General features: G+C 36.7%; 1 protein-coding gene across 1 annotated transcript; it reads right to left on the reverse strand.

Moving 5' to 3' along the window:
- Positions 1 to 9,901: 9,901 nt before the first annotated feature.
- LOC145006403 (putative cyclin-D6-1) lies at positions 9,902 to 11,597 on the reverse strand. Its single transcript, XM_078965488.1, has 7 exons — positions 11,403 to 11,597; positions 11,212 to 11,298; positions 11,014 to 11,124; positions 10,730 to 10,925; positions 10,508 to 10,638; positions 10,388 to 10,436; positions 9,902 to 10,274 (listed from the first exon to the last, which is right to left on the reverse strand). Exons 1-7 carry the CDS (start codon positions 11,568 to 11,570, stop codon positions 9,955 to 9,957), a joined length of 1,062 nt encoding a protein of 353 aa, XP_078821614.1. The 5' UTR covers positions 11,571 to 11,597; the 3' UTR covers positions 9,902 to 9,954.
- Positions 11,598 to 23,889: the final 12,292 nt, after the last annotated feature.

The following is a 23,889-nucleotide window of genomic DNA, read 5'->3' on the forward strand; positions in this document are numbered from 1 at the left end:
CTCCCCCTGAGATGCAGGAGTTGTCTACACAGCTTCAGGAGCTGTTAGACAAGGGTGTCATTCGGCCGAGCAGTTCGCCTTGGGGAGCGCCGATCTTATTTGTGAGGAAGAAGGATGGATCGCATCGTATGTGCATTGATTATCGGGAGTTGAACAAATTAACGGTGAAGAACCGTTACCCACTTCCGAGGATAGATGACTTGTTTGATCAGCTTCAGGGAGCGTCTTGGTTCTCCAAGATCGATCTACGCTCCGGTTATCATCAGATGAGGGTTAGAGATGAGGATGTACAGAAGACTGCTTTCAGGACCCGGTATGGTCATTATGAGTTCGTGGTGATGCCATTTGGGCTCACCAATGCCCCAGCCGCATTCATGGATCTCATGAACCGCGTGTGCAGACCGATGCTGGATCGGTCGGTGATAGTGTTTATAGATGACATCTTGGTGTATTCCAAGACACAGGGGCAGCACGAGGAGCACCTGCGGGAGGTGTTGGAGACTTTGAGGAGGGAGAGACTTTTCGCAAAGTTCTCCAAGTGTGAGTTCTGGTTGCGCGAGGTGCAGTTTCTTGGTCATCTCGTCAACCAGAAGGGTAGTTTGGTAGATCCGGCCAAGATTGAGGCCGTGATGCAGTGGGAGGTCCCGAGGTCTCCATCTGAGATTCGGAGCTTCCTGGGGTTGGCAGGGTATTATCGGAGATTTATTCAGGACTTCTCCAAGATAGCAGTGCCGCTCACCCGACTAACCAAGAAGTCGGTGGTTTTTCGTTGGGGGCCTGAGCAGCAGGCGGCGTTCGAGACTCTCAGGCAGAGATTGTGCGAGGCTCCGATCCTTACCTTGCCAGAGGGAGTAGAGGATTTCGTAGTCTATTGTGATGCTTCGATCACAGGTATGGGAGCAGTATTGATGCAGCGAGGCCATGTAGTAGCTTATGCCTCGAGACAGTTGAAGCCTCACGAGGCTAATTATCCTACCCACGATTTGGAGCTGGGGGCAGTTGTGTTTGCCCTCAAGATTTGGAGACATTACCTTTCTGGGGTCCGCTGTACTATTTACACGGATCACAAGAGTTTGCGATACCTTATGGATCAGCCGAGTTTGAACATGAGACAGAGGAGATGGTTAGACGTGCTGAAGGATTACGACTGTGAGATCCTTTATCATCCAGGGAAGGCCAATGTGGTGGCCGACGCCCTGAGCTGCAGGGTGTCGACGGCCCCTATCAGAGATCTGTGTATGAGGATGACAGTGATCACTCCGTTGTTGGAGCGGATCAAGGAGGCTCAGATGGAGGGCCTCAAGGAGGAGAGGCAGAAGTGTGAGAGGATAGTGGGCTGAGTAGCTTCATTTGATTATGACAGTCGTGGTTTGTTGACACTTCATGGTAGGATATGGGTACCGTACTGGGGTGGGGTACGGCAAGTATTGATGGACGAGGCTCATAAGTCTCGGTTTTCTATCCACCCAGGAGCGACGAAGATGTATCGAGATCTTCGATCTGATTATTGGTGGCCCTGCATGAAGCGAGATGTCGCTTGGTATGTGGAGAGATGTTTGACCTGTCGGAAGGTCAAGGCGGAGCACCAGAGACCTCACGGCAAGATGCAGCCGTTAGACATTCCCGTGTGGAAATGGGAGGACATCACCATGGATTTTGTCACCAAACTCCCTAGGACCGCACGCGGGGTGGACTCGATATGGGTAGTAGTGGATCGGTTAACGAAGAGTGCCCATTTTATTCCGATTCGGGAGAGTATATCGGCGGAAAAGTTAGCCGATATCTATGTGCGAGAGATTGTGGCACATCATGGAGTGCCGGTATCGGTGGTGTCGGACCGAGATGTTCGTTTCACGTCCAGATTCTGGAAGCGATTCCACGACGAGATGGGTATCCATTTCAGCACCGCTTTTCATCCTCAGACTGACGGGCAGAGCGAGAGGACGATTCAGACTCTCGAGGACATGCTTAGGGCATGTGTTTTAGATTTTGGGGGCAATTGGGATACGTATCTTCCGTTAGCGGAATTCTCGTATAACAACAGTTATCATGCGAGCATTGATCGACCTCCTTTTGAGATGTTATATGGCAGGAAGTGCAGGACCCCGATTTGTTGGGGCGAGGTCGGTCAGCGAGTCATAGGGAGCACCGAAGTGGTGCTCAAGACGACGGAATTGATCCAGCAGGTCCGTGGTAGGCTGCAGACTGCGCAGAGTCGGCAGAAGAGCTACGCCGACAGGAGGCGTTCGGACTTGGAGTTCCAGGTGGGAGATATGGTCCTTCTGAAGGTCTCACCTTGGAAAGGTGTCATTAGGTTCCGGAAGAGGGGCACATTGGGCCCCAGATTCATTGGTCCTTTCAGGGTTTTGGCCCGGGTGGGTCGGGTTGCTTATCGGTTAGATCTCCCTGAGGAGCTTAGTCAGATACACAACACCTTCCACGTATCGCAGTTGAGGAAGTGTTTGGTGGATGAGACAGCAGTCGTTCCCTTAGAGGACATTCAGGTTGATAGCGGCCTAAATTATATCGAGAAGCCGGTCGCGATTCTGGAACGGAAGACCAAGACCTTGAGGAACAAGGTAATTCAGCTAGTAAAGGTGCAGTGGCAGCACCGGAAGGGGTCCGAATGGACGTGGGAGGCTGAAGAGGAAATGAGAGCGCACTACCCGGAGTTATTTGCAGATCCAGCCGTAGCAGATTTCGAGGACGAAGTCTGAGACAAGTGGGGGAGAATTGTAACGACCCGTTCCCGGTATGTTGATTTATTGGTAATTATAGTGAGTTTTTCAGGAGGGACTCGGCGAGTTCTAGCCTGACTCGCCGAGTAGGGTCGCGTATGAGGGCACGCGTGAGCCGGGGACTCGACGAGTCCATATCCCCGACTCGGCGAGTCCATCTGTCTGGGTGAAACCCTAAATTCCCCGGGTTGCCCACTATTTATACCACCTTATAGCCCCCATTCTCGCCTCCCTCACCCTGAGAACGCAGTGATAGAGCCCCAAACCTCCATTGAAGAGCTTATATGTGTTTTGGTACCCTCTTTGTGAAGGTGTGAAGAAGGAGAAGAAGAAAGAAGCAAGGAGAAGGGTTGTAGTGCAAAGATCCAAGGCCAAATAAGAGTTTATTGAGGTATTTTCGGAGTTCCATCTTATTATATGCTTTAAACTTCCATTAGGGCTCTCCTAAGAGCTAGTTGGTGCTTGTTTCAAGCCTTACACTTGCATGAACGTCTTATTAAGTCGATATATCTATGGATCTGAATGTTGGGGTGTTGTAGAGCCCAGATCTACTGTCTTTTTGGAGTTATATTGCATGATAACCATAGATCTACCCATTTTATGCATCTTTTAGCCTTATTTCCCTTATTCATGAGGTTGTACACGTAAAGTTGGAAACTTTACGTGGTAAAACAGCTTATTGGACTCAGATCTATCAATTGTATGCATTGGATTCAAACAAAATCAAGTAAAAATCAGTTGCATGGCGGCGACTCGGCGAGTCGGAAGAACGACTTGACGAGTCGGGTCGCGAGTCCCAAGTCCTTCAGTTTTATCAGTGTCGAGTGGACAAGGTGAGTCAGGAAGTGGACTCAGCGAGTTGAGAGTAGACTCAGTGATGGAGGGACTCGACGAGTCTGTTCATACAACTCGGCGAGTCCAAGGCAATCTTCTTGGGATCAAGAACAACTCGTCGAGTCTGTTCATACGACTCGGCGAGTCGGATGAAGATTGTCTGAGTTCTTGGATCAAGAGGGTACTTGTCGAGTCGATGCCAGACTCGACGAGTAGCAGTGAGTAAAAGTGAAAAGTGAGAGTAGGACTCGGCGAGTTGGGTGGCCCGACTCGGCGAGTCAGCCCAAAGGAGAGTTGACTTTGACCGAGGGTAAAAGAGTCATTTTACCCCAAGCGCAGTGTTTAGTATTTGATTAAGTGTGTTTATGGACTTGTAGCCGAGGAGATTCAGGAGCAGCCGCCGTTAGCTTCCCGAGCCACACACTCAGCAGCCAGCTTACGAGGTGAGTCACCTTCCAGTAGGAACGGGTCTAAGGCCACAATGCCGGCCCGTTCAGTTAGCAGTAGTTTCCGGATTTAGGTCCGATGCAGTAGTTAGTATGTTCGATGCCTTCGTGGTTCGAACAGGATTTGTGTGCTATGTTTTATGTGTTAAGTATTATGTGTTCCAGGCCACGGCTCGATGTAGCATGTCGTATATGTGTTACGCTAGTTGATGTGTTATGCTATGCCATGTTCAGTCAGTCAGTTCCGGACTTCGGTCCGATGCAGTTAGTTCCGGACTTCGGTCCGATGCAGGGGACAAGGTCCCAGTCAGTTCCGGACTTCGGTCCGATGCAGTTCCGGGCTTCGGCCCGATGCAGTGGGCAAGGCCCAATATGTGTTTATGTGTTATTGTATGGTATGTGGTAGTTTGGGGGGGAGCTCACTAAGCTTCGTGCTTACAGTTTCAGTTTTGGTTTCAGGTACTTCCGCAAGCAAAGGGAAGAGCTCGGGGTGACAGCATCGCACACACCGCAGCATAGCTTTTATCCTGGGGATGTCTCTTGATGTTTTGGATTGATGTAGTATGATACAGTTTTCCGCACAATATTTTATTATGTTTTGGGGATACATCGCGTGTGTTTATGTTATGATACTTATATTATGGTTTTGATTATATGGAAAAACGAAAATTTTTGGGTCGTTTCAAAAATTGACAATTACCTCAAAAACTAAAGTTTACAAACTTCAACATGTCGATAATATACCAGCAAGATTCAATGATCTTCAAGCTATTGGATAAAAAGTCCAAAAATTTAAATATAACTCATCTTGACATTATATCAAGCATTTGGTGGACAGAATCAAATTCTCGAAAAGTTTCAATTGTTTGTGCATGAAAATACAAAGGGAAACTTATGTTGAGCTTCAAGAGGTGAAATTGGGCATGAAGAACTTCAGAAGTGGAGTCGGTAAAGAAAAAACGAAACTGGTGATCCAGAGGGTATGAAATTAATATAAAGCATATTCAATGAAACTAACCCGAAGCTTCAGGTCTGACTGATGTCGACTTTGGATATAAGCAAAGCACAATCCCAACTTCTATGCAAAAAAGGTCCAAGCTACGCTTAAATGGGAGCTGAGTCGCAAAGGAAACAACAAATGAAATTCAAAGAAAAGAGTAAATTGGAAGGATTTTGTTAGGGTTAGGAGAAAATACCTGTAATTGACTCATATGCCCTATCATCTCCAGTCTGAAAATATGAAGAAGTAGAGGCATAATCAGTTTCTCCCAAACCGAAACTGCATCTGTTGTCCAATAAAGACCACTCCACATCCAAGTGAAGAAAAATACATACGTTGAAGAAGGAACATGGAGAAGTAGAGATAACGAAGATGGTGGGTAGATAGATCAGTCCTAAGCTTCGGTGGTGACCAAGGAATGAAGCAGTGGAGACGGTAACCCAAAAATTAGAAGCGTTGAGATGGTGGTCTGGAGTGCGGTGAGGCGGTGGTTTAGACTTTGGAGAAGGTAGAAGCCGATACCATTGACCATGTATGTGATCGGGAATGGGAGGCAGTGAGGAGACGAACAGTGGATGAAAATTGGAAAAATAAGAAGCTTTCATAGACAAGAACATGACACGTACCAGCCAACGTGGAAACCACTAACGGAAATTTTAATGAGATAGAAAAAGAAAATCAAAAAATGTTTGGTCCAATGAAAAAAACCAAAAAAAGTTTTGCCAATAACAGTTAAGTACTGTTCAATTCCAATCACAGTTAAGTACTGTTCATTTGGGAACCTTACTTTTATATATTTATATAATTTTTAAATCTATATCTATCGATATAACTAACAACAGTAAATGGTATTTGGTGATTTTTGCATGTATATACCATGTTTTAAAAGTAAATGTTTATTTTTATACACGTTATAAGAAGACAAAAGTAGAAATGTTTGGTTAAAATAAAATACTCTTCGGTTTTTATTTTAGGTTTAAAGAATGGCAATCTAGAATTTCAATTATGTTAAAATAAAAGAAGCCAAAGGTTTTTAATAAAATTCTGTAAAAACTCCTTAGAATAATTAAATAAAAGGAAAATGATTTATGAGGGTAATTAATTGTTATCTTTGTATTCATTTGACCACTTCTTTTTTTTTTTTTTTTTTTTAATCTCATTTGCTATTGAACTTGTTGTAGGTGTTCACAGAATCCATTGAAACCGATTATTGAAGGTTTTTTGACAATTTCTTATCCCAAGCGACTCTTCGGTCGTCTTCTCCGGCGATCCTCCGGCAAAAATGAGTTTTTTCGGCAAACTTTTCTCAATTGTCATCCAAGCGGCACCCACCGCCGGTGCGGTGCTGCTGCTTAGCTTTATCAATCCTCCCCTCCCTCCTGTTGATTTGCTGCCAGAAAAACGAAGAAGGGACGAGCCAGCAAGCAACCTGCCACCTCCTCCCGCCATCATCGAAACCACCTGCTACCTCCCTTTTGCCGTCGTTAAACCACCATCACCACCTCGTGGTGCTTGCTGTTGTTGTAAGTTATCCAATCGAGACCCAAGGATCCGTCGAAAAACTCATTTTTGGTTTATTTTTAAATAAGCGATGTATGGTATGTAAAATGCTCATAAGGACAAACGAAAGGATGTGACAATCAATATTATTTCTATTGATCGGTTGCAACATATCAAACATGTATTAGAGATCATGAAGATTTCATTATTTTCAATCTTTTACATTATATTTTTAAATATTAAAGATAACTTAGTTATCACAGTACAACGAGTTAGAAGACAAACGGTCACCATTTTAAAAGCACGAAGATACATAATAATGATAATAAAAATGTTTAGATTGAATTAAAAAATGTCATCCAAGATTTTAAATTTTTAAAAATGAAAAAATTATATAATAAAAATGATGCCAGATTAGGAGATTTGAGGGAGGATGTGAGATGAGATAGCTAAATAAAAATAAAAACCAATGAGATAATTATAATTTATCTCATTTTGCTAGTGAGCGAAAGAAAGATTGAATATCTATCTATTTAATTTATAAGGAAAAGCTTTGGTTAGAGATGAATAGAAGAAGAGCAATCTGGACATCTCTATTAATCTATTATATCAAAAGCACTAACCAAAAGAAATAATTAAAAATTCTTAATGGATTACGTAACATTTTGGGCCATTTCGTTGGTCCAAGACTTTTGGCCATTTCGTCTCCACTCACCTATTTAGACCATCTCTATTGTATAGAAATTTGTGAACTTTAGACCGGACCTGATGAGACTTATCAGGTTCAGGTCCAAGTCTGGTTCTTAATTTTTGGACGAAAAAAATGACCATTTGGATTGAATTCGATTGATTCTTGGATCAGATATGTTTTACAAAATTGGTGGACTTTGGACCGTACCTTTTGAGGCTTACCAAGTCCAGATATGGTTCCTGGTCCAAAGGTCCAAATATTCACCTCTAATGTATATAAAAGGAAAGGTAAAAGGGAAGAAGAAAGATACCGTAAAATGTAGATACATGCATATAATAGTTCTTAAAATCTTGTTTTTATGAAACCTAAACTAAAAACTATACTTTAGTACGTTAAAATATTTTTATTAAACCAAAAAATAGTTAATATATACGACTAGACCTAGTACAATTCACCGATTAACTATTTTTTAATTAATATATGCATATTCAATAAGTAAATTCTATAGGTTTTGTAACTTAACACAAGTAAATCGCTAGTGTTATGGTGATTTGGTAAAACAAATAAAAGATATGGCGAGTAACTTATTGATTCATATTCAAATCATGACACTATTCAACTTATGTGGTCACGAAAGTTCATCCGTAATGACTCCTTAGTCCAGGACATTAGACATAGGGTGTGTTCGGCAAAACTAGCTGGTAGTGGATAGTGGGTAGCTAGTAGTGTGTAGCGCGTAGCGTTTGATTTTGGAGCGTTTTGTTGAAAGCTACTCATGCAGCTTTTGACTTTTGAACTTTTTGTTTAGGTTAAAAACTAAACACTCTTATTGTCGAATGAGACTTTTTTTACTAGCATTTTCTTAAAAGCTAGAAGCCAGAAGTTCTCAAATGCTGCGTGTTGAACACGCCCATAGACTTATGTTCGCAGATTAGTCAGTATACGAAAGTTAGCCCCAAAACTCTGATTAGGGAAGTTAACTTTCCAAATAAAATAAAAAACTTAGCACAACTACGATCATGTTTATCAATATAAACAACGATCAGTTGCAAGGTAAAAGAGGAAAAGAAAACAAAAAAAAAAAAAAAAAAAAAAATTGGACAATCAATTGCACTAGAAGTCGACTTGCAAGCTAATCTCCACTGTTAATGATTAAACTTGTAATGGTCATATGATTTGTTATTGTTTTTTTTATAACCATATATATAATATATTTGCAATCCTATTCATATAAGAAATTAACATACCTTTTTTTTTTCTTTGGGGATGGCATTTAAAGTCTACATAACAAGATAATGTATGTGTTTTAGCTTAAAGTTATGACTTATATTTGTATATAAATGTTCAATAAAAATAGATGTAATTTTTGAAAAATATAAAATTCTAAAATTTGACAAATAAAAATATTTTATTTGAAATAAAAACTAAAAGCTAGTATGACAAGATATATATATTTTTTAATATTTTCTTTTTGGTTAGAGTTTTAGATAAAAGTTAAAAGGTAGAAAACTTAAAAATGTTCGATTATCAAAAATACAATTGTGGTGTCATTGCATGTAAAAAAACATATTGTCTTTATATACAACTGGGCAGGGCCGATGCAAAAACTAAATATTCTCAAACACTATTAGATATTTCAAATCCTAATGACTAATCAAGGATTTGTAAGAAAAAAATATACTATTAATTTACATGGTGTGATGAGATAAAAACAAAGTTAGTACTAATTTGGACTTTGTGTTAACGATCTTTTTATAGGTATTGTTAACAATGTTAAGTACATTACTTTTGTTAATTATTACACGCCAGGGATTTACAAAGATAGGGTAATTAGTCAATTTTTTTAAAACAATTTTTTTTAAAATTTGTGAATGATAGAAAAATATTGAAATTAATATGATTTTATTTGTTAAAGTTAGTAGAAAGATGATCTAGTAAAACAATAAAGTTACAAATAAGATTTATGATTGTGGATGCTATTAAAAGGCATGTCATGGTACGAACTATTCTAGGAGCACACAATGCACATTCGAAACCTAATGCAATAAATTCCGAAACGTAAAAAAACAAAAAAAAAAAAAAAAAAAAAAAAAAAATAGTAATTTTCGAAAAAATATATAAAAAAATACATCAGTTAATTGAAAATTCTTGATGGTTGAATTTTATTTTGATATTCTACTTCAACCGATGAACTTAATTTCAATTTGTCGAGTCTTGACCTTTAATTGATATTATTTTACCACAATGATTTCTCGAACCAAATGATCAAAAATTCGTGTTCCTTATCTTGCGAGAAAACAAAACAAAATGTTAAAAAAAAAATGCGTCCATAAACTATTAAACCAAATAAATATCCTATAATTCATTTATTTATGTGTTTCCCTCTTAGACATAATAATTATTTGACCTTTCAAAGTCAAAAATAACACAAACGATAACAAGAAGAATAGTAACACTCAAATTCCATAACAAAATAGGATGATGGAGATAGAGATGAGAAGTAGACATCTTTACCTTCATCCAAGCATATTGAGCTGCTCCCAATAAAAAATACCTGACTTGGAAAAAATATATATGAAAACCAAATATCCATCCACAATGAAAACCAACAAAATTACTTATATACCCCTATAATAAATGTCATGTTATTTAGGGCACACACAATGCAATATTCAAACCTAAAAATAGATGCTATATAGTGGTCTAATGTTGGAATGTAACAAAAGTGTTCAATTGGATTCTTTACTACAAATTTTCTAATCCAAAGCATTTCATTATCATGGGCCAAAAACAGAGAAGAATTTTTTGCATTGGGTTATACCTCTCCTGTTTTACGGGTCTGGGTATGGGTCCGGGTTCCGGGTCGACCCAATTGAGATCAAAGTTCATAGGTGTCTCCTCTTTATCTTCTTCTTTTGAAATCTCAGTGGTAATCTCAGATGTATCTTCATGATCATCAGGTGAAGAATCTTCAATCATTAGCTCCTTTCCTTTTTCTGGTTTGACACCCCATTTGTAAATTTCTTTAAGAATCACTGGACATTTCCCAGGATTCAGTATATAATCTGCATGTATACAAGAAGAGATTTCAGATTACGATCATATCTGTATAATGTTCGTTTTGAATTTTGATTTCTGAAAGATGAAGAAGTTCGATGAAAAGTTATAGGTAATGTACCTGGTATAACATGTTCCTTCAGTTCATCGAAGCATTGTTCCAGTTCAGTCTACGAGCAAAAAGAAGTGAGAAGAGGGATGAATTCTGTGAATCTAATGATATGAATAGATGAAATATAACCTGTTGAACAAATCCAGATCTTGAAATCCTCCGTGAGAATTCAGAATACAGTTCGGGAAGTAATTTGTAGGCAGTTACTAGAATAGATGAAGCTGCAAGTGTAGAAGGCCTGAATTCTGTGAATCTAACATCTGGAAGAAAATGTATGGATTAGAATATCAAATCGAGCAATTTCATAATAGTTACAGAGACGATGATTAAACAGAATACATACTAACATACCTCTTTGGATAGAAACGATTATGTTAGAAACAGTGGAAATTGGTAGAAACTGCTGCGGATCTTCGGTCTTAAGCAGAGGAAGGAGGAAATACATGAAGGTTATGGCAGTAACTGGTCGTACCTTCCATTGTAGACCTTCTAAGATCTGAAGCTCCATGACTAGAACGTCTCCAACTTCCGCCATTTTGTGTTTATTCTGTGTATTAGATCGATAAATCAAAAATCAAAAATACATACACGATAGATATAATATGTATATACAGAGATAGAGAACAGTGAGAAACCCAAAGTTCAACAAACGAGAAGTCTGAACAGCGTATTTTGCAAGCGATTGAAACGCAACAGAAGACAAATAACTTCAAATTTTCTTCAAAACCTTTGTCGCGTAGAACCACCTGCATCGATCAGATTGAAATTAAGTTTATCTAAATTTTTTATTCCATCACATAACTTTGATTAAAGTAAATATATATAACCATTACCGGTATATTGATGTTTGTTGACAGGAAACGATCGACATAAGTGATAGCAAGAAAAGGCACGAACGAATCAACTTGATCAGATGTATACTATTCGTACAGCAACAAATTAATAAATCAACTATATGGAACATCAATTAATCAATGTAATATGAATGGCGATTGATTTAATTGTAGTTCATTATTGATTATACCTCTTCGATTTTGGAATTTGCGATTGATCTGATTGCGATGAACCTCTGCTCTTTGGAATAACCACGAGCAACCATGAAATCCACCTCGAGATCGAAGTACTTCTGGACTAGAGCTCGATTACTGGTATTGTGGCGAACCAGTAATGGATTTGTTGGATTGAATTCCATTCTGATTTCGATTTTGATTTTGATTTCTTCTCGCTTTTTTGGGCTAACTATATACGTGATCACAAGAAGATTTGCCGCGAGAGTGAAGAAGTCGCGTGTTCGCTGACTTTTCTCAAACCGTTTCTATCTGTACGGATAAAGCGGTTATTTGAATCATGCAGGCCAAGGCGGGAATATAGCATATGAGTTGACTCGTTTCGTTTTTTAATTTTGATATTTAACTTAAACTGATGAACTCGTATAAAAGGCTAACCCTAAAAGGTGAAAATAAAAATGGTTTAATATGACAAATTTATCATTTTATGCAAAGTTTACGGAAATAGTAAAATGGTTTTAAATAAAAATATGTAAAGCTGATAAATATTATATTATTAAATGCTTAAAACGAGATAAAATAGCTATAATGGTTAATTTGTTATATTAAATTGATAAATTTTATACGGCATACTTATCATAAAAATTTTAAGCAAATTTTATGGTTTATAATAAAAGGTTTAAAATAAAATAGATAAACTGATAAGTATGTTATATTAAATGTTTAAAACGAGATAAAATAGCAATAATGGTTAATTTGTTATATTAAATTGTTAAAATTTAGAGAAATTGAGTAGGGTAAATTACATCGTTGGTCACTCGTGCACATGCCAGAAAACGTGTTTAGTCCCTATTTTTAAAATTTAATTCGGGCAGTCCCTCGTTGTTATTTATCTTGTACGGTTAGTCCCTATGCACGTTAACCGTTGAATGCTTCCGTTTAAGCTCCCCACGTGCCTTGCACGCAGGGGAATTTTCGTCTTAATTATGACTTGATGTTTGATTGCTATTCTAAGTTGGTACCGAAAGATATTAACACGCTCTAACACCTCTCGTTTGCCAAATTATCTAACCAAAACACATTCTATAACTAGATCTAGTTTTACTAATTCAACATAAACATGCTCTTAGATTGTATTGAAAAATTGCATTAAGTTTTGTACAAGTTTTCCAACAATATTCATTTCTTCTCATACACTCGGAAGTGTGAAAACATGTGATATTGATTTACAATAAGAAAAATTATTGTTTGTTACCAATTATTAACTTAATAGAACAATTAGGTGCCCTAAAAGTTAAATAAGTACATAAAAATTCAATTCATGAAAGTGGTTAATCAAATTCAAGGAATCTAGTTTAAACAAAAACATAATCACTAGAATATAATCACAAATCAAACATCAAATCATATGCTTCAAGTCAAGCAATCAACATGTTTTGAACAAGCACTAGAAATTATGGTTTCTTAGCCACACATGACTAAGAACAAATCAAACAAGAATAAAGATGGAATTAAAATGTTTAATGCTTATAAAAGGAAATCAAAAGTGTTTGAAATGATTAGTAGCCTTCACGAATTCCCAAAACTCTCCCCACAATCGCCATTGAAAGCTCCCAAAATCGCCTGTTTGTAAAGATGACGCCTTCCCCTCATTTAGTAACTGCTCACGTGCCTAACTCAAGGCCATGCGTTTTTTAGCATGGCTATGCCTTTTGCCCACGTGTTTTTAGCATGCCATGTGTCTTGACCATGTATTTTTAGTATGACCCATGCTTTTTGCTAAAAGTCCAATAAATCTTCACTGTTGGCTCCTTCTTCAGTCTAGCTTCATCACGAGTCATGTTGCTCAAATATAAGATGAGAATGGATAAACACAACTCGTGTCGGTGTGACACAAACCCTGTTTTAAATATAGTCCTTTGTTATGATGATATGCAACGACTCGGGTTATGTCTTCATATTTTATTCCATGGCATGATCGGACCGTCTTCTCTTCATGCTCCAAGGGTCCATGCTCTAAGTTCCAAGCTCCATGATCCATGTTCCAAGCTTTATGTTCCATGCTCCATGCTCTAAGCTCCATGATGCCTACACAATAAATCATGCATTTTAGCTATATTTATTAAGTTTTTATATACATGCTATATACACACAAATCACATATTTTCAAATAAGTATTTTTCATTTATCCATAAAAAGGTCCATCTTCTCTTCATGCTCCAAGTTCCAAGCTCCATGCTCTAAGTTCCAAGCTCCATGCTCCATCTTCCAAGCTCCATGCTCCATGCTTCATGCTCCATATTCCAAGTTCCATGATGCCTACAAAATAAATCATGCATTTTTGCCCTATTTATTAAGTTATTATATAAATGTTATACACACACAGATCACGTATTTTCAAATAAGTATTTTTTATTTATCCATAAAAAGGTTACGATCATCGATTGACATAATTACATCTTTTATAACTAATACCCAGCGAGAAACGTGGGCGTTACGAGCCCTTAGGAATTAGGATGATTCCATTCTAGAATCATGCATCAAAAAATAGATGTGGATAGAGACTCCTCATGTCACTTTCTATCTCCCATGTAAGGTTCGGTATTCACGTATCTTTCTATCGCACGGGTACTAATTCAACCATCTTACATCGTAACTTCTTTGTCCTGTCGCCAACAATTGCTTCAGGCTCTTTAATCAACCTCTTGTTTTCGTCGTAACTTATTTTTCATGAGATTTAGGTCATTTTCTCCCCTAAAGACCTAGTTTTAGTAGAGGATAGGCATGGGTCCTGCATGTCCATAAAAGTTGGATTTTTATGAACCTTTAGGGTCCCAAATATGGTTGGATGTTCCAAATCTAAAATGTTATGATGATTAATTTCATACATGTGATTATGAACCCATTTCTCCTATTTGACCTTGAATTTCCACAAAGAAAGGACATTTATGATGCTTAGGAGTTTAGAGAAGCCTTCTAGGAAGCATGAGTTCGGAACTTAATGGATTAAGGGTTTAATCCATTAAGTTAGTTCTTTGAAGTTACAGGTCGTGACTATTTTATCTTGGATTAGCCACGACATGGCAGGAAATTAGCCACGACGTGGTGACCTTCTAAGTTGACTTTGACCTGGTTGACTTTTCTTCAAATTTGTAGTTTGGTTAGTAGACTAGGGGTTGACTTTTTATGGATATTTAGGTGATGTGTAGTGTTAGGCTTCTGACTGTACGAGTTGTAGTATGTTCGACTTTGAATGTGAGGTGAATCTTCTGCATTTTCACCTATTAGGATTACCCTTTTATACGAGTTCATCTATTTAAGTTAAATATCAAAATTAAAAAACGAAACGAGTCAACTCATATGCTATATTCCCGCCTTGGCCTGCATGATTCAAATAACCGCTTTATCCGCACAGATAGAAATCTTCTGCATTTTGGATTTATGATTTTTCTCTAATGTTTGAGAACACTTTACACTATGATTGTCTTTTGAACAAATGATTGTATGGTTTTTGGTATTGAAAAATGAAACTTTTACTTATTATTTTTGGGATGTTACACTTCGGGGACAAGAGATGGAGGTTCATATAGGTACAAGATTATGATTCCTTCAAGAATGAGTTGATGGTTCCTTAGGGAACATAGAAATAATCCATGGTGGATTAAGAGTAAGACATCCACAAGGTATTCAAGAGAAGAAAGAAAATGACATAGGATCCATGAGGGATCGAGATGAGAAGTAGGAGATGAAGAAAGAAGCGAAAGAGAAGAGCATAAATACAACATAGAGAAAAGTAGAGGGAAAATGAGATGAGATAGAGTATAGACGGAGATAGAAAGATTTAGAGTAGAGAAAAGAAGAGTTATGCGTAGAGATAGAGACGGGGTATGAGGGTATGAAATGAGCCTGAGAAGAAGCTAAGAAAGATAGAAGAGATATATGATTGGGAATAATATAAGTGTGTGCTATTGGAGAATAATAGTAGAGGGTAAAGTATGCGAATGAGAGAACATATTACTACGACATCAGAAGAGATAAAAGAAAATAGATAGATGTGATGAAATGAGAATGATTGGTAATTTATGCCATGAAAAGAAGAGTTTAAAATATAGAGAATAAGATAGAAAAGAAGAAGAAAGAATAGAGTATGAAAGATGAGAATAGTAGATGAACATGAAAATAGAAAGAATATAACTCACCATACATTGTTGTTTGATGTTTTAGAGATGTTTTATGTTTTGCAGGTTCGGGTAGCAGCAGCTGTGGTACATGAAGAGAAGACATGAGCACAAGGACTAGAATAGGTTGTTATTTTAGTAATATTTCCTTGTTGTCCTTTTATGATGAGAATTTATTGTAAACCATGGTTATTTCGTGGGATATAAAATGTTTTTATTTGTATGAGTTAATAGAATTCTGAAAAGTTTTAGAAACAACTCTGATAATCCCATTATATTAGATGTTAGGATATTCGGGTCTTTACAAAACATCTTTTAGATCTTTCGATTCGTAACAGGTTTGGGAAGGAATCTTTTAGTGTGCTCAAGCCAATCCATTTATCATACCAGAATAGAGTCTCATTTCCTGAATTGACCTTCTTTTGGATTATGTCTTTAACATGTAAATTCTTCTTGATAAGATCATCTTTAATACAATATATGTTGTTCCAGACCCCAATATTGTTTTCTATGACAAGCAATAAATTGTTTTGTGGTTGAGATTATGTATCCCTTTAATTACATGGCTCCAAAGTAACTTTGGGGCTATTTTGATCCTACACCACCATTTAACAATGATTGAAATGTTGAGAGACCTTATAGAACCCACTCCTACTCCCCGGTCTTCATAAGATGTGACCACTTTGTCCCAAGCCACTCAATTAATTTTTTTTTGCTTACATCGCTCCCGCACAAAAAAACGTCTTCAAATTTTCTCCAACATATTGACTATCCCAGTTGAAGCCACAAATAAAGATAGGAAGTATGTAGGTAGACTTACTAGAACTAATTTGATTAGGGTGAGTTGATCACTGAAGGAGAGTGTTCGATTTCTAACTAGGTAGTCTAGAGTGAAATCTATCAATAATCGGCTTCTAGTGTTTTTTGAGGTTCATGTTAACTCCAGTGGGTACCCCAACATATGTGAACGGTAATGCGGCTGTGACATCCCAAAATCAGAATAAAAATTTTGTTTTTCAAAAACAACCCAATAACATAGTTGTTTACAAAACATTGTTTCAAAAGTGATAGGCAATAATCAGAGTATCCCAAAATCCAAATAACATAAAATCCTAAGGATGTGCACGATCACGCCTTCGCCTTGCCACCATCAACTGAAGTACCTGGAACAATAAACTGAAACTGTAACCTAAAGCTTAGTGATTTCCCCCAAAGTAGCACCACACAAACATATATTGAGTTAGATTACCCATGGCCCACAACCTTGCAATTGGAATGCCCGACCCACAACCTTTCGGTTGGCTTGCCAATACATACTAGGTCCACAACCTTCTAGTTGGATTAAACCTGGCCCACAACCTCCCGATTGGAATGCTCCGGCATGTTGACTGACAGCACAAAGTAATACAGTCTCAACCCCACCATACCATGTCGACATATACATAACAAATAATATATATCCAACAACAGATAATCATATAAACAATCAATAGAAAACATGCAAATCTACAGATCACTACCGCATAGGAACATCCAATATACTAGGATACAAATCTAGCAGATCACTACAACATAGCAACATCCTGAATACCAGGATACAGATATAACAGATTGCTACAACATAGCAACATCGTATATACCAAAATACAAATCTAATAGATCACTACTGATGGGTTTTAGTCATAAGACATCCTATGTGCTCATACAAACCCTAATGCTTGGATCTAGGTTTCTCTATTGTACATGCTTTGAATCCAAGACTATAAACCCTAATTCTAGCATACATATAATCATATTAACATGAGAATAAGTTTATAGTGTTACCTTGATTGTTATGTAGCAATAACAATCCCAAATCTCCTTGTATTAACTTTGGAAGGCTTAGAGTCACAAGTGTCACTCCTCTAATGGCTCATAAACACCATAAGCAAGAGGATGAAGAGGAGAGAGGTTGGAGGCTGCCAAAAACGTGTGTAAACCCTTACAATAAGCTTAGCCACGTTTTTGAGCCTTAAGGGGTCTTTATATAGTTGGGCTATTAGGGTTATCTAACAAGGAAACCCTAATTTGGATGCTTAAGCCCTAAGCAACCCATAGACTCCTTTTATTAAGCCCATGGACGATTTCCTTATGGGTTTCCCATTAGAATTCGTCCATCCCTTAATACAAGGCAATCCATGGCCCAAATTGCAACTATCCTATAATTACAATTCCAGTCCCTTAAGTTTAATTAATCTCTTTTAGTCACAAAACTAATTACCAATTAATTATTGACTAATATTAATTAAACAATATGATTTCTCCTTTAATATATTATTCTCATAGTACATTAATAAATCATATTTAATCCTTACTCTCCATAAATCATCCTATCAAGTTGCTTTGGTAAAGGCAACCCAAAAGGACCATGCACCATCGGGTCAAGTACATACCAAAATAGTTATGGACTTAGACACTAATCCAATAGTCTCCCACTTGGATAAGTCTAACAACTATTCTGCGTATGACTTCAGATCCCGATCTGCAATCGTAGCTTTCCAAAGCCGCTGTCAACTCTGATCCTATCAGATACGCGTGTCCTTAGATAAGGGATCATATATTCCTCCATTCTAGATATCGTATGAGATATGATTTCAAATCATTCTCTTTGTACTATATCTCGATTTCCGATTTATGACGACAGACTAATTGAACAAATCAAATTAGCCCTAGCCTGGCCGAGCATTTACGTATGTCATCACTAAACCATCGAGGGGCCCAAAGATATCGCTTTTATCCTACCTTGGATAAAAGGAACGGATAAACTTTGATACAATGCTTGCTTGCACTCACTAACCAAATCACACACAACAATATGTTTTATAACACCAAGTTACTAGTGCGTTTACATATTATCAATGTGCAACTGATTAGCAAGATACAACTCACACATCTCGGTTTCAAGAATATAAGATGTTATCGTCTCACTAATCACTCGAGATAGTGATCCAAGTGAGCTTGGGTTTAATCCAATGCTCAAATCATATTCATAAGCACTCATGAACGTTGCAGCAAACATTTGCTTATGTCTAATACTTTTCTAGACAATCCACACATCAATTCATGACAGTCTTCATTCATATCTACTTCCAACATATGAACAACTGTGGCCCGTTTGAATAATTCGATTATTCTTAATAAACTCAATTATTCTAGAAGTCAAAACATGCAAGGTGAAACACAAGAATAATACTAATCCCATATGGCCTCAAACCTTTGAGTATAAACAAAACATGTTTTATTTATCACCATATCGATTACTCATTATTTGTCGTTTCGGGTAATCAACTTTATACTTGAATTATCACACTTGTCCAATGCTCCTAGCATGCACACAATGTTTACCTATGGTTCTTACTTTTGTGAGATAGACAAATTGAACACATTTCCAATAATTCTCATTTTACAACTCCAAATCCATTTTCTTAAGTGTAAGAATATCAAATTCTTGTTACTTATAGAATATACTAGATTCTAACACTTTATGCAACGATCCTTTTTGTAATTTCACTACACCAAAGTCTCAAAGACTATTGCCAATGATATTACAAAGTCCTCTAACGTAGATTGTTACAAGACAATTCCTTAGATATGATGTCTCTCACTCAAAGTACATTCCTTTGAACATCCTTTTGCATAAAGGTTTCTAATCTAGTCATAGATTTTCAATATTTACTTCCCAATATGGACACGCTTCCATATTTTCCATATGACAACTAATTTCTTAATAGAATCTTATCTATTCGTAATGATGTCGATATTGTCCATCCAATATGGAAACATTTCCATAATTTCCAATACTATACTTCCAACTACTCACAAGCGACCAATTCTCGTCGAACTTCGAATCGTCCTTTGATAGTTGTTTAATTATTTTAGTCAAAACCAATTCTAGTCCCTTTTCCCTCTAAATGCGCTAGACATTTGGAAAATTTTAGAATGGTCAAACATTAAAGCATTTGCAATCGATCCTATACCCGATGCGTATGGGACACGACGCACAATGTTTTATTTTCTATGTTCTCAAAATTCGAATTGTGAAGAGGAATGCCGTAATCATAATCGAAATTTTAAGAACACACTATGTACCTTTGACTAAATTTATTAACATTCCACAGCCTAATCCTTTAGATTTGAAATGAAGCATAATATTCTCTCCCTTAATTATAGCAAAACAACTATACAACCCTTACAACTTTGCAAAGTATAACTCTTGTTTTCTATAATTAATATTTCCATCTATGCAATACGTGCCTTAATAATCATACAATCATAAAATTTATGCTCCCACTATCATGATGATTATTATAAAACATAACACTTATGCTCCCACTAGCTTCGACATGTATTCATAAACATCTTAACTTCCAGAAAGACAATACCTATTGAATTTCTTAAGTCCATGTTTTTAATACTTAGTGCTTTGACAATCTTTTATCAAGGCTTCTTGAACTTATACACCTTTGCCTTAGATAGTTCATATGTGTGTCTTAGCAATTAAGACTAATTGCCAAACCTCACAATTCAAATTATGGAAAGGGATGCCGTAACCATGATCGAATTCGAGAATGTAATTTTACAATCACTATCTTTTAAAATCTTTCTTAGTGAAAGCATTTTCTCACAATCATTTTCATGAAGGAGGAAATCTTATGACACTTAGATTTAAACGATGTATGTGTTCCTATCCATGTGAATTTGCTAAAAAACAAAGTTTACGACAAATTCAAACTCATATGGATCGAACTTTCTTAATCTTGATTTCTTGCCTTATGGTAGCACAGCTTCCCACCACGTTTTCCAAGTAGTTAAGCAGCTTACCTTTTCCTATCAATGTACTTTCCATTGATCAAGGTCCTTGCCTTTTATGCATTCAAATGAGAACTCATAGGACTCACATGCATAATTAACTCGATTGGATTGGCACAGAAACAAAATAATGTCTTCACGATAGGTTGTAAACCTCAATTCGTGTGCTACTGGTAATCGATAAGGTTTATTTGATTTGTTCTTGAAACTTTTCAAGACTATTAAGACTCCCACTGACTCCTTGGCATATACGATTCTCTTATCAAAACATTTCTTGACAAACAAATATTCAAGAGTTAGTGTAGCTTTTATCAAAACAAAACACTTCATAATTTTGGTCTTAGTTGGTCTTTGTCTTATCCAAGACATCACAACTTTCCACAATTGATGAATGTTATAAACCTTCTTAATACTATTCACTCAATGTCACAATCTTGACTTTAAGACTTGTTTTGGAACGAAGTATGATTGTCTTCTTGATTTGACCATTTCATCAATCTTTGATTCCTCTTCTTGGACATACAATTGTACCAAGACTCACTTAGAGGATCAATTGAGATATGGTTCCTATCATAAAGCATAAAAGCTACTCTCCCTTCTTCTTAGAATGGAGAAACTCTTATCTTTCTGCCAACTTGATTCTTCTTATTCGTTTTGCTATTGATCTAAACCCTTTAATTAATTCAAAATTACACTTAATCTTGTAAATGTAATCATATTTACTAAGCCTTTAGTAAATCATGACGAATATCTTTGTTACTCTTATGGTGAACTTGATCAACACACAACTTTGTGTACTCGATCTCCTAGTCCTTCATTTGACACTTTGTCAATGAATTAGTCTGATTTCCAAATACGAAATTTCTCATTCATCGTGCATCCACGTTGCATGATTCCAAGTTTCTGTCCAATTGAAACTTGGGCGATGAGAAACTCTCCCTATTTGGTAAATTCTTGACATTTCCATAAATAACATAACTAAGAATCATATCCATTCGTTGTAGAAATATTCAAACATCAATTTTTCATAACGATTTCATTGCAAGTAAATAAACAAATAAATAAGTGAGTCAAAATTTATTTTATTTATAAAAGCAGTGGAAAAACATTTGTCCTTACAATGCAAAATCTATTGAAAACTATGTAAAAGGAAAATTTCTAACAACTCTATCATAACTATCTAAGCTCAAAATCCAATCTTCAAGTCCATGCGATCAAGATCCATCTCTTGTGATTAGATTCATCTTGCTCTCTTATCAAGCTTCCTTTCTTTTCACCGATCCTTCAAAACATTCAAATGCAATCTTATCACATCATGTATTAAGAATCAATGAATAGGAACTTAATGGAGTTAGATAGTGGATTCTTACCTAAAGCGTAGTCATACTTTTGACTCTCCCATCTCTTAGATCTCTTAGGTAAATAGGGCAACTTCGTCTCCAATGCCCCTTCTCTTGGCAATAAAAGCAAATTGACTCCTTTGGAACAACACATGGAACTACTTCAGACATCGCCTTTCTCTTATGATCAAACTTTTTTGATCATTGCATGTCTTTCATTGCCATTGTCTATATCCATAGAGGTCTTGAAGGCAGATTCACCAATCAACTTTGCTTTTCTACTGCGCCAAACCATTGTTGATTCAGCAGCAATAAGCATGTAGGTGAGATCTATAAGTGTCACGTCGTGGTTCATCATATAGTACTCTCTTACGAACTCACTATACGAGTTAGGAAGTGACTGAAGAACCCAAGCAACAGCCATCGCTTCACCGACAACGGATCCCATCATTCTTAATCTATCAATGTGTGACTTCATCCCTAAGACGTGTGTACACACCGACTTGCCCTCTTTATGTTTACTTGCCAAAAGGGCTTGAGTGATATTGAACCTTTCAATTTTACAATCTTGTGGGTTAGGGAGAATAATTGGAGGAGGAGGAGGAAGTGAAGCATGATTTCTTGTTCCTCGATCAAATCGTGGAATATCATCTTCATGTGGAATGCTTGTTCCACGGGATTTGGGAAGACCATAGTTGTCGAACTTTGACATCGGGAGAAAAAACGAATTCAAGTTAGTTGATTGATTGAGTCCTTGGTAAATCACCAAAATGAAATTCCAAGGCTAGGACCCAACACAATATCCTACAACTCGGGAGAGGGATGCCGTAACCCAAATCACAGAACATTTGAAGGTAAGTGAATGACGATTCACTAATTTCCACCATGAAAAACGAAAAAGAAATTTAAGTTTTAAATCTATGAAAACTCCTAGATCCTTTGAGATTCATTGAACATTTCAATGGCATGTTTAAATCTCGATATGCCCCTCTTGTTTGTGACTGGGATGCCGAGGATCACAAAGCGGGTGTGAATAACCATGCAAACTACATGGTGCCCTCACATGTTACAATCACCTATTCGATGTGCCGATAAACCACACACGCTCCACCGAACTATGACAAACATTGAGTCACCCTTTGCTACCTTTGCTTAGAACCATTTAGTGTGCCGGTAAACCACACACGCTCCACTAACGTCTTCGCAAGGGCACAAAGTGTAATTTCATGGAATTGCATCAGTTCACTTTGCCTAAGTAACTAAGATTAGGAATTTGAAAAACATTTAGTTACTTGGTATTTCATTATACTTATAATGGAAGGTTTCATCCTATCCTACCCGTTCGGCTAACGACCCTCCACTAGTCAAGAGTGCGGTGGGTAAAAGTGGATACCCATTCAATCGCCATTTTATAGGCAATTTCCTTAAACACCCCTTATAGACCAGCTTCGTGAATGAGGCCTACTAACGGCAAGACTGACTTTTAATCATACATATATAATGTTAGACTTTTAATGTTATATATATAGTATAGGATGTATTTTACACTTTTAAAATACTATGTGGTTAACTTTAACAATTACACTTTTAATTCAATTAAATGGTTAACCTAAACTTTTATGGATTTATTAAACCTCTTTTAATTATACTCCTTAATTAATTAATAAAAACATAAGGGTGTGATTTGAACTTTTCAAAACATTACTAGGGTTTTAGAATTTAACATTTCTAATTAAACCTTTAATCAACTTTTAAATTTCAAAACTTGAGGGCAAGTTTTGAAACCTTTTTCAAAACATTAGGGTTTTAACTATTTAAATTTCAAAACAACAAAACTTTTAGGTTCAAATTTAAACTATAAAACGTAAATGGTAAAATATGAAACTTTTCATAACAACAAGGATCAAATAACAAATAATCTAAATTAACATTTAATCACATAATTATCTATATTTGATTTATTTAATGATTTCTTGCAAAACAATTTATCAATTTACTCAAAATAATTAATCAATTATCTTATAAGGAAACAATTATCTTGTTAATTGATAATTATCTTTAATTAGATCAAGAATATAGTCATATATATCATAAAATCGGATTTATATTGATCTAACATGATAAGGTAACTATCCAAA

The sequence above is a fragment of the Lactuca saligna genome, chromosome 7 (assembly GCF_052625555.1).
Source record: "Lactuca saligna cultivar CGN05327 chromosome 7, ASM5262555v1, whole genome shotgun sequence".
In the NCBI taxonomy this organism is placed as follows: Eukaryota; Viridiplantae; Streptophyta; class Magnoliopsida; order Asterales; family Asteraceae; genus Lactuca; species Lactuca saligna.

Bases quoted from the DNA above. Each gene is read 5' to 3' on its own strand.
- LOC145006403 (XM_078965488.1), bottom strand. From the start codon at position 11,570: ATGGAATTCAATCCAACAAATCCATTACTGGTTCGCCACAATACCAGT. The intron at 11,125-11,211 runs GTAATGGTTATA...TGATCGATGCAG, and splicing joins CAACAAACATCAATATACCG to GTGGTTCTACGCGACAAAGG. The intron at 10,275-10,387 runs GTACATTACCTA...GTATACATGCAG, and splicing joins GAAGGAACATGTTATACCAG to ATTATATACTGAATCCTGGG.